This window comes from Sparus aurata, chromosome 7, assembly GCF_900880675.1.
Source record: "Sparus aurata chromosome 7, fSpaAur1.1, whole genome shotgun sequence".
NCBI classification, from domain to species: Eukaryota; Metazoa; Chordata; class Actinopteri; order Spariformes; family Sparidae; genus Sparus; species Sparus aurata.
Genome location: NC_044193.1, coordinates 23,844,678 through 23,856,294, shown reverse-complemented (window position 1 = coordinate 23,856,294; position 11,617 = coordinate 23,844,678). Strand labels below are relative to the sequence as shown.

The 11,617-nt window shown below is 41.9% G+C and overlaps 1 protein-coding gene across 1 annotated transcript; it reads left to right on the top strand.

Annotated features, from left to right (window-relative positions):
* The first annotated feature begins 370 nt into the window (after positions 1–370).
* On the top strand, positions 371–10,880 carry xpc (xeroderma pigmentosum, complementation group C). Its single transcript, XM_030424202.1, has 14 exons — positions 371–719; positions 2,502–2,798; positions 2,938–3,034; positions 3,159–3,243; positions 3,363–3,520; positions 3,670–3,790; positions 3,993–4,082; positions 4,743–5,609; positions 5,970–6,130; positions 6,875–6,956; positions 7,773–7,904; positions 8,116–8,285; positions 9,033–9,126; positions 9,309–10,880. Exons 1-14 carry the CDS (start codon positions 602–604, stop codon positions 9,639–9,641), a joined length of 2,805 nt encoding a protein of 934 aa, XP_030280062.1. The 5' UTR covers positions 371–601; the 3' UTR covers positions 9,642–10,880.
* Positions 10,881–11,617: the final 737 nt, after the last annotated feature.

Sequence of the window (11,617 nt, the reverse complement as noted above, 5' to 3'; positions counted from 1 at the left end):
CTTTTATGAAACTCCATGAATGTAGTTATTAATGTGTCACTGCAAAAACACTAACAGCTCAAGATGACATTTTTAATATCTGGAGTGTGTGGAGCTGGAACACAGACAATGGCTTCCTCAGTGGCACGCCACATGTGAATACTTCCAGCTAAGCCTCACATACAGCACAACACCGCCGCTCAGTGTCCAAAATGTGGCATTACACCGCTCAAGAACACGCCACATTATATGTAAGGCTGCCCCTTCAAATGGGACAGCGGCAGGGATAAGAAAAAAGGTTTGTCTCCGCGTCAAAAGGTCAGTATAGATGTTGGGGTTTTAAGAAGGGACATTTTTCCGCTTGGCGCTACTGCAGTTAGCGGCGGAGAAGAAGACGAAGGAGCGGACGTGACGTCAGAGTCCGGCCCACCACAACAACCGGAGTGCCGTCTCTGGTGTTATGAAAGCTGCTGAGTGAAATGTTAAATAACTGCAGTTTCCTCGCCTTTACACAGCACCATGTGCAGAGCTGAGGGACTTCCGCCGGTCTAGTTTTGCCCAAACGACATTTGGAGAAATAAATTTAGCTTTTTAAAAGTTTGAGAAAGGACAGAGAGGCGACATGGCAAAGCGTAGAGAGTGTGCAGTGACTGAGGCCGACGGCGTTACAAAGAAACTGAAGCAGGTGCTGAAGGAGAAGAGCAGCGGAGCGAAAGCTAGAGCGAAGAAGAAAGATGCAGGTATGAAAAGTCCTGCTCTTTACTAAAAAATGAATTGCTAATAAATTATTTCCCTCCCTTTTTGCTGCAAAGTATGTGTTCGCCTCCAGAAATGAATGGGGACCCCACATTCAGCTTGCTAAGTGCAGTAGTAACTATATTTATGTGACGAAGTAACCCCGAGTTTATGGATCATATAAACTTACTTAGTTTGAATAAGAAAACACTTTATAACTCCTTCTGAATGCATTCTGTTAGACTGTCGGTATGTGAATTTAACGCTAATATCAGTATAAACAAGAGTAATAACATGAACTCATGGAGCCTACACTGTCATTATGATTTATGTTGGTCGTGGTGGTTCAGTGATACAGATCATTGACCGTCACATCAGCTATAAACAGATATATTTTCACAATGTCAATATATTGTGACAAAACATAGTTTAATGCAATACATGTTTTTGTTGTAACCTGTCTCATACATTAGCTGTCATCAGACAAAAATCCTCACATGCTAAAACACAACCCCTTGTTTTTTAAACGCACATTTTTGGGAACGATTGATTTAGTCATCAATATATTGTGAGAAAATAACCTATATAAATATATAATCATCTAACCCACTTCTAACAGTCCAGGAGAGAATTGGCCAATCTTATTAAGGCCTCATCATGTGGTGTTCATCTTTGTAAATTGCTTCAGTGGTGGAAAATGCACACATTTTCAGTGTTGTTTCAGGTGTGTTTATACATACATATGGCTTGCTTTGTTATTGTTGCCACCGAATGCACACTTTGCATGCAACCAGAGTGCAGGTGCCTGTACGGGTGATGTGCCAGGTCACTGGAGTGGATCTGCTGGCCCAGATACACATCTGTGCTCCACTTCATCAAAACATGAACCATATTAGGGTTTTTTTGGGGGGTTAAAAAGTGGTGTGTCACTAGGCTTGAGACCAGAGGACTATTTCTGTCTTGAGTGTGTGTCTGTGTAAATCAAGCGCCTTAATTTGCATCTTTCTCATCCATCAGTAACTGCATGTGACATTAGTGTATCTTAATCCAGTATTTTATAATATAGTCATATTCATTTTTTAAATGAATGTTTAGGCTTAGCTGTATTTAATTCAGAAAGTCCATTATGCAAATATGCCCTATGTCCTAACTGCAGCATTGTTGATACCAAGCTGCATGCTCAACAAATGAGGGTAAGGTTGAGATGAGCGGTAGCCTGCCTTTCATGTCTTACGACAAGTGATTCATTAACTATGATTCACATAAACCGCTTTGCTTCCATTTGCGAAGGGGACCTCAAACGCCAACACTGTTCTGTTTGATTTCTTTTTATTAGTGTTTACTACTCTTCAGCTTTTAATCTAGAAAATGATCTTTGATCCTGTGACCTCTTGCCAGAAACTCTAAAGCTGTAGCTCCTTCTTCTGTGGATTAAAAACTACTTCACTATTTCTAAACAAATTTCTTCTTGATTGTTTCGCCAGGGCTCACAATATAAAATGGCAAGATGGTCTGTGATGGGGACCTTGCTTGTTTCGGGTGATTAAACTTCTGGTTTGCGTTAATGTGGTTGAGCTTCAATGCTTTTAAATATAGCACATTTAAATAACAACAGTTTCAGCTGTAAATGTATGTATGTATGAATTACTGTAAGTCACTTTGGACAAAAGCGTCTGCTAAATGCCCTAAATGGAAAATGGAAAAGGCAAAACAAGAAGGACCACAATGAAACAAATGCCTTTTTACTCACACAGCTTTAAACCATTTCCCTCCATATGTCCGCCCAGGTAATGGCATCACAGCGGAAGAGGAGAAGCTGGAGAAGAAGGTGAAACCCAAACCACGGTCCTCCACAAAACAAGCAAAGTCCACAACGACCACTACTGCCAAAACCAGTAAATACTTCCAGTCACCAGTGAAGGAGGAGGAAACTGATAGTGAGGATGATTTCGACATGGTGACGTCACCACCACCGAGGGTTAGAGTGAACGCCAAGAAAACAGAAAAAGAAGATGAAGAAGAAGAAGAGCAAGAGGAGGAGGACAGTGAAGAGGATGACGATGATGATTGGGAGGAAGTGGAGGGTAAGTGTGGGATTAGTTATGTTTTTAATTTTAAAGTGAGAACGTGGGAGAATATTGTTTTCATGAGGGGTATAGCATGTTTGGAGGAAATAGGGAAACAGAAGTGACATAATCATTGAGTGTGTGTTGTGCTGATCAGAGCTGGCGGAGCCCCTGGGTCCGGTGGAGCCACCAGAACCTGTCCTGCCCTCTCACTCAGTTGAGATAGAGATTGAGACCCCAGAAGTCAGAAAAAAGTAAGTGGATGTTTGTCACTGTTTATATACCGATGTTACGTATGAAAGATTATTTTGCAAGAGTGTAAATCATCATTTTATTTCCATGACTCAACTCTAATAATCATAATTTTGTGCTGGCCAGGCAAAAGAGGAAGGCAGAGTTTGAGTCATATCTGAGGCGGATGATGAACCGATACCAGAAGGACCTGCTAATAGACACACACAAGGTGAAAACACACATATTGCACCCAGCTGTTCTCTTTGACGCTCTTTCCAAATCCTGTGTCTGATTTGAAGTCGCCACTGTGGGATTTCCGTCTTTACAAACCTCTAATTGGTCTCTCAGGTCCACCTCATGTGCCTGATAGCTGGCGGGATGTTCCGCAACCGTCTGTGCAGTGAACCAGACCTGCTGGCCATCACTCTGTCACTGCTGCCCACCCACTACGGCATGGTCGCTAAGGAACGCATCGACCAGAACTACCTCTCCGGACTGCTCAAATGGTGCGTGCTTGTAGAATATGAAATCTGACTTGTTTAGTGGTGCCTGAAGCTCCAGAGTAGCTAATCTCAACTCATCAGTCATGATTAACTAGGTGTAAGTGCCACTGTATTTATTATTTTCAGTTTTCCTCTCTCTTCTTCACTTCTAGGTTTAGAGCAACGTTCACCCTCAACCCCAGTCTTCCCCATGAGGAGCGTCAGGACCCCCGCGCTCTGCTGGAGAGACGGCTGGCCAGCCTGTCAGCCAGAAACCACCAGGAGTTGACTCATGTTGGTATTTTCACATAGTACTAGTCCTTTTCATGAAGTGAAATGCAATGTTGGTGAATGAATCAATTCAATGGACTAAATAAGCTCTAAGATATCTCTGGTACAGTGCATCAAATGGCACGAGTTATGTTTAATATTGTACATAGTCCCTCTATAAAGTGAAATAATTCTCAGACTCCTGTGTGTTTTGTGTTTCCTGCAGCTGTTCCTGTTGGTCCTGAGGTCTCTGCAGCTCTTCTGCAGATTGGTTCTTTCTTTGCAGCCACTTCCTTTCAAACCTCCTTCAGCCAAGGTATACAGACAATCTGTTACTGAGGCCTTTAGATGATGCTGATACAATTACAGCAGCCACACTGTCAAGGGCTGAAATCTGTACAAATCTAATTCATACAGCATTAATGTTAACAACAAAAAAAGCAACAAGGTGTCATTGAAATCAAGTTTATGTTATTTTTCACATTTATCCATACATTTTACCGAACTGTTTTGCTCGTTGATTCCTGACTTTTAACTATGTTACCAATATGTTTTACCCATTTGTCAGTTACTTTTAGCCAACAGTTCTCTGCTAGCTTGCTAACTAGTTTTCATGCGTTATCTTAAATGTGATCAAAGTGTTCATAAGACACAGTTGACTCCATATGTGTGTATTTTCTCATTAATCAGACCGTAATTTGTATTCTTTTTAATTATTTTAAATACTATGATATTTACCCTTTGGTACACCTGGAATGGATATCAATGGTCTACACTCTTCAGAGGTTATGTCGGTTAAATGTTTCAGTAGTTTAATTTCAAGAGTCACTTAAAAAAAGCTGATCAGTGGAGGGACAAAAATAACCCCTCTACCAACTATTGCCTCTTCTTACATTATGTCTGTATACCACACATTATGGGCTCGTGCTTGTGTTCTTATACACATAATCTAACTCCCTTTTTGTCCTTGCTGAAGGGCAAAGGGGCAAAAACATCTGCTGGTGCTAGGAAAAGCAACACAAGCCAGGATGCCTCCAAGACCAGCTCCCCTGAGCAGAAGGTCTCTCCTGGCACCAAGAGACCAGCAGGAGGAGGGAAAACCAAGGGAGAAAGAGGAGGAAAGAAAGCAAAGAGGAATGAAATAAAGGAGGAGGATAAAGAGGACGAGGAGAAGATTATAATATCAGGAGGGCAGAGACCAAAGAACTCAAAACGCCGCAGCATTGCCTCAAAGGTCAGCTACAAGGAGGAGAGCAACAGTGAAGAGGCGGAGCTTAGCGATGGGGAAGAATTTCAGGTGACCAGTGATGAGGACAGTGTGGATTCAGAGAGTGGGGTTAAATCTACAAAGAAGAAGGGAAAAGGGAAAGGTAAAGCCAAAGAGACCAAGAGCAAGAGCACCGCAGCTCCCAAGAGGAGAAGTGGTGGAGGGAAAACACGGGTCAAGGAGGAGGAAGAGGAGTGGGTGGATGAGGAGGAACAAGAAGATGAGGGAGAAGGAACGATAAGCAATGGAACAAAACGCAGGAGTGGGAAAAAGAAGGAGGGACCTGGAGCAGATGAGTGGTTGGAGGTGTATCTGGACAAAAGTTCTTCCTGGGTTTGCGTGGATGTCGAGCACGGTGTCGGGATGCCTCACCTCTGCTCCCAGAATGCAACAGCGCCACTGACGTATGTGGTGTCGGTGGACGGGGACGGGTTTTTGAAGGACCTTGGAAGGAAGTATGACCCCACCTGGATGACGTCGTCCAGGAAGAGGCGGGTGGATGAAGAATGGTGGGAGGAAACACTCGAACCTTTTCTGGGACCCGAGTACGACAGGGACCTTAAAGAGGACAAGGAGGTGAGACAGGCTGACATGTAGTCATGCAGACAGGCACATTTTTTTAGTAATGCATTTTGACTTTTTTTTCTTATATGTTTTTGCAGTAATCACAGCGAAAATTATCATTTTATTGTGCTGTATGCATTTCCAGATCAATAAATGGATGAGATCGGAGTAAAGTCTGATCCAAAGCATGAAAACATTTGATCGCCTTGCTTACAGAAGTGAAAATGTGAACTAATTTCAGTACATAATACATATTTTTTTTAAGTTCTCTCTTTGTGCACAAGCAGCTTCTTATACTCTGAACTGGTTTAACATTCTACATTTAATACCAAACATCGTCTCTCTGTGTTCTCCCCATATTTGGCCTCCTAGCTCCAGAGCAAGCTGATGAACAAACCACTGCCCATCTCAGTTGGGGAGTATAAGAACCACCCGCTGTATGCCTTAAGGAGGCACCTCCTGAAATATGAAGCTATCTACCCTTCAACAGCCACTGTACTGGGATACTGCAGGGGAGAACCGGTGTACTCCAGGTCAGTAGTAAAACAATATACATTTAGGTGAATAACTTGACACTGCATGACACGCTATGTAGATTCTTACCTGGGAATGCTGATTTGTAAAAGACTATGAGAAGGAAAGTGGCAGACCTCTTACATGTAGTTGAGTCAGTGGCTGTGTCCCAGTTCAGAGTTTAAATTACTTGAATACACAACAGATGTAAACTCTGCAGTCCGGAGGATCCCGCAGGTCTTTGTCAAAGGTGTTTTAACAGTGCGTTTGAGCCTTGTACATCACCAATGAGAAATATAGCCAATGCCTCCATTAAATGAATCATGTTGAGAAAAAAGCACCTGAATGTTGCATGAGTTTTGATCTTTGGGAGGTTAGATCAGCTTATTGTGTGATTCCTTGGCTGCGTGCGCTGGAACGTCAACTCAGTCGGGACACAGCTAATGTTGACCTGCTTTGAGCGTCAGCGTCCACCTGATGGTGCTGTTTGATTACTGAAACCGTCTTGTGGTTGAAGCTGTTGCAATTCACACCTAGCTGATCACTATCTGCGGATGGATACATCTACCTTTGTTGTTGATTGTTGGTGTTTTCCTTAGGCACACTTGAACGAAATTAATCAAAAAACCAAAAGACACTGAGTCTGTGCTGGGCTAAAGCCAAGAGCAGATCATTACATTCTTGAACAAAAATGAGAATATCAGCATGATAGATAAAACAATTTCTTGCAGTTCTTATCATGTGTAAATATTCTCTCCATTTAGGGATTGTGTGCACACCCTCCACTCCAGAGACACGTGGCTGAAAGAAGCACGAACTGTCAGACTAGGAGAGGAGCCGTACAAGGTGAGGGAGAATGCTACTCTCAAAAGTCTTATTTCTTTCTCTTGTTATTTCTTCCTCTTGCATCCATAAATTCTCTTCATATAGTTTGTGTCTGTGTTGGCTTTCGTTCCCTTCAAACTCAATCCCCTCTAGACTCTGCTGACACATTTGATTTACATTTATCGTTGGACGATGGTAAGCAGAAAAAGAGGAACGACTTCAAGCACCGTTAACCACAGAATGAAAACTTGGTTACAATCTACTCATTTAAATGTAAATAAACCACCACTCCTCCATCACCCAAGATTAAACTGGATGAGCTCTGGTTGTTTTCAGCTGTGAAAATGACAATCGACGTACAATCAACAGTGTATAATTTCAAGGTTTCGACAGAGCAGGCTTTACATCACTGTGTAGCGTATTGTTTAGTTTCGAGAGGAACTGTACTTGTCTTTTTTGCATTGTAGAGGCAGATTTTCAGACATGCAACTCATGATATGCAGCACTTCCCTCTAATGGTCAACTATATTCTCTCTCATACGGATCAGACAGTTCTTTTGCATATCATTCAATCTTAATAGCAGGGCACAGATATCATTGCCTCTGGATCTAAAACTTGAATGCGTGAATTGTTTATGATTCAAATAACATTTTGTTAGCCATGCAAAACCAGCTACACTCTGAACAACATAAAAATTCAAATCACTGTGTTTAGTTGTTGTATGATTTGAACTGAGTAGATTAATAAGACAATGTGTGTGTGTGTGTGTGTGTGTGTGTGTGTGTGTGTGTGTGTGTGTGTGTGTGTAACCATGCCGCTGTGCTGCTTTCTTTCAGATGGTGAAGGGCTTCTCTAATCGTTCCCGTAAGGCCAGGATGGCGTCGGAGGCAAAGAATGAGAATGACCTGGCTCTGTTTGGAGAATGGCAGACAGAAGACTACCAGCCACCTCTAGCTGTGGACGGGAAGGTAACTGTCTCATAACTATAAGGAGCTGAGGTCACTGTGGTGGCAAACTTTAGGATGCAGCAGACACAATGTAACAAACATTTAATAAACAACCAATACATTTAGAAGACATTGTGAACGTGTGTGAAGGAATCAGAGGAGACAAAAAGTGACTTATGCACATCAGATTTTATAATTTTTTTAACATGTTTTCTGTGTCTGTTTCCTTCAGGTTCCCCGTAACGACTACGGTAATGTCTACCTCTTTAAGCCCTGTATGTTGCCGGTGGGCTGTGTTCACCTCAAGCTGCCCAACCTGCACCGTGTGGCCAGGAAGCTGGGCCTCGACGCCGCCCCCGCGGTTACAGGCTTTGACTTCCATGGAGGATACTCACACGCTGTGTAAGACAACACTGAGTAAACCCCCAGCTGGGAAGGGATCAGTTAAACATGAGCAAGTAGACGAATGTCATCAGTGCAGGAGCCTGTCAGTGGCTTTTATCTCAGAGTTTATTTGCTGCACTGTAGTCATTGTGAGTGAATTATTTTTTTACTGCAAATAGTAGTTGATTCTACATTATTTTTCACATTAAACATCTTGAAAAAAGACTGCTTAAATGTTTATGTGAAGTGTTAAGTGCAAAGAATTACCAGCCTACATTGTTTTCAATTTACTCTCAGGTACTCATACCCGTATGTGCCTCCAACATTCCAATTCTGTCAGCCTTCAGAATTTACTGTTGATTGGCTTTTAATGCTTAATTTTTTAAAATCAAAGCTACATCACGTGCTCGCTAGGTTCAGCTTTAATGTTCTTAAATAAGTATGTTTTCATGTTATTGGTTTGTTTCAAGTTACACATATTGTCAAAAATTTTCCACTGCAGTTGCAGCTGATTTGATTTGTTTTCTTTGCTGTTACAATAGTTCCGTTACGGACTCGAAAAATTTGTTACGAAAAATTCCCTTTTGTTGTTCTTTCTATTTGTTCTGTTGCATAGTTTGATGTGAATATTCCAAATGATCAGTCAAACACCTCAAAGTAAATCTATAGCTACCTACTAGAGTCAGAAAATCATGAGTGGTGATAAAAACATGTTAAATTCATGGAAAAAATGTTTTTTTATTTTTTTCATTTTGTGTGTTTCAGGACTGACGGTTACATTGTGTGTGAGGAGCATGAGGAGATTCTCCGAGCAGCCTGGGTGGAAGATCAAGAGCTTCAGAAACAGAAGGAGAAAGAGGTGTGTGTGTGTGTATGTGTGTGTTTGTGTGGGTGTGTGTATGTGAAACTCATTCAATGACATGCATGACTGAATTTTCATTGAAGATCAGAGCATAAGTTATCATGAATCTGCTAACTTTTAAGTTCAAGCAAAACCAACTATTAAAGCCTGTTCGACACCTTTTCTTCACTTCCCTCCAGAAAAGAGAAAAGAGGGCAACCTCTAACTGGACACTGTTGGTGAAGGGGCTCCTGATCAGAGAACGGCTTAAACAGCGCTACGGCAAGAAGAACCAGGGTTTGAGCAGCCTTGCTCAAGGAGAGGAGACTGGTGGGCTTTCGTCTGACGAGGAGGTGGTTAAGGGCGGAAGTCCTGAAGCTAAGACTGCCTCTGAAACCCTGGCCATGTCCTGGCCCCAAAACAGACAAGCAGAGGAGGACGGAGGGGGTGTCAGCGGACTGAAGAAGAAGACGACAACAAAAAGGGAAAAGAAAGGACAAGAGAAACATTTGTTCCCCTTTGAGAAAGCGTGATGTCGACGTTCCAGAACCACACTACGGTTGATAACACTCTGCTCTCAAAAAAGCACTTGGCTCACTGCTCCTGATATTTGCTCTGGAAGATGTTCATATACCATAAAAGTAGGATGAAGCGTGTCTCGGTCGGAACAGATTTGAAATCGATTTTTGCAAGTTTGGTCAACACTGATACCTTTCAGTGTAACACTATTGGCAGGAGAGGAGGACTGAAAGAAGGGGAAAAAAAAGAAGGCAGCTTCCCTGAAGATTGATCCGTTCCTTCCAGTCGTGGCGATTGATGCATTAAACCACCATTAGCTCATATGCTGTTTTGTCAGCTTTTTGTATAAGAGCTCAACGGATATTCAGTACATAGCAAGACATGTATACACACGTACTGTTGTGCAGAACAGACTCAAGTTAAAGAGAAGAATCTCTGTATGAGTGCGAGAACAGGGAAGTTTTCTGACAGTTTCATGTATGTATAAACGTGACATAAAGACACACTGCTGGACTCCTGTGACACGTTCAGCCCTCTCGCAAGTATTAAATCTGCTGAATGCTCCAGACCTCGACCAGTTCAGTGCTGGTTTGAGCTTGCTGGTCATGGTTTCCATTTCAGTCGGGCACACAGAACATTGTGCACAGCATTTGCTGACTTGAACTGATGGATCGTGTCACGAGTAAACACAGATACCCCATGTACAAACAACACTACAAACAATAGAGCTAATAAACATATTTCCCGTGGCTTCCCGTGGCCAAATGGAGATGAAAAGCTGCCAGCCCTTAAAAAGCTGTGAAACGATCTCCACTACCAGCTACCGTCTCATTTCATCCCATTCCTTTAAAGCAGGTTCGCCTGACTGGACATTGTGACTGGCTCGACTGTTCACCACGTAACCTGACCCCATGAAAAAAGAAACTTGTACGAATGTTGTCAGGTGAAAACTTTGTCTCTGCTGGTCGTCACATTTTCAACAAACACAGCCTTGTTTGTAGCTACAGTGCAGTGTTGAGTCGATTGCGACAGTTTTGAAATTCCTAATTGATTCCACACTCACACATTCTTGATAAATACAGTTACTTAACTCAGGCTGCAACTTCTTATTCTGTCACAGTCTCTATCTGTTACACATTTATGTCTGTAGACGTGTTAAGATGATCACTGTAGTTAAAATGGTAAGCAATTTGTACGATTCATATTTTCATAAGGAATTAATAAATACAAGTAAAAAAGCAAAGCAACCTAAATGAATGTTGTAGCCTATCGTTTTAAGTACTGTTTGCTGTCTGTGTTTGCTTTTACTACATGTATTGGACTTCTTATAAAACACAATTTTAGGATGATCAAGTCGAGCATAAAAAGTTGTAAAAATCATGATTTAAAGTTTACCAAGTGTCCAAATCATAAACAGTCACAGGTTCAGAACAAAAATAATGTTCAGCAGGGCTTTAATTCTCGTTGCTTTCACATTTCCTTCCTCATTTGACCACAAGGGGATTTTTGACTTGCGCTGATCTGAAGGCCACCAAAACAGATTACCCAGTATACTTTGCAGGAGGCAAGGATGCACACAGCCAGTTTTCCAAACATAATTTCCATCTAGTACTTTTAACACTGGCATCAACGTGTCTATGTATGTGTGTTGGTACATCTGTATGTTTTATTAAGCAACATCAATCATGCTACATGAAGTCTTACAGATTTCTGACTAGGTTTGAACATGTCAAGAACATTTCATAGGCATTCCATGAAATTGTGCATCAGTAGAAAGTGACAGAGCTTCTGTCACTTTAAATTTTGCATTAGATGCATCTTCCTCCTGAGAAATTCAAGACCAATTACCAATGCATTAACCCAAGGGGATCAACCCTCTACTTCACTCATCCACAGAGAGGGTAATGCATTGTTTATAAAGCTACCGGTCCTATAGCTTCTGAGCTAAAGCACTTTGAGTTTCCATCCAGTTGTAGAGCTGCAGGACATA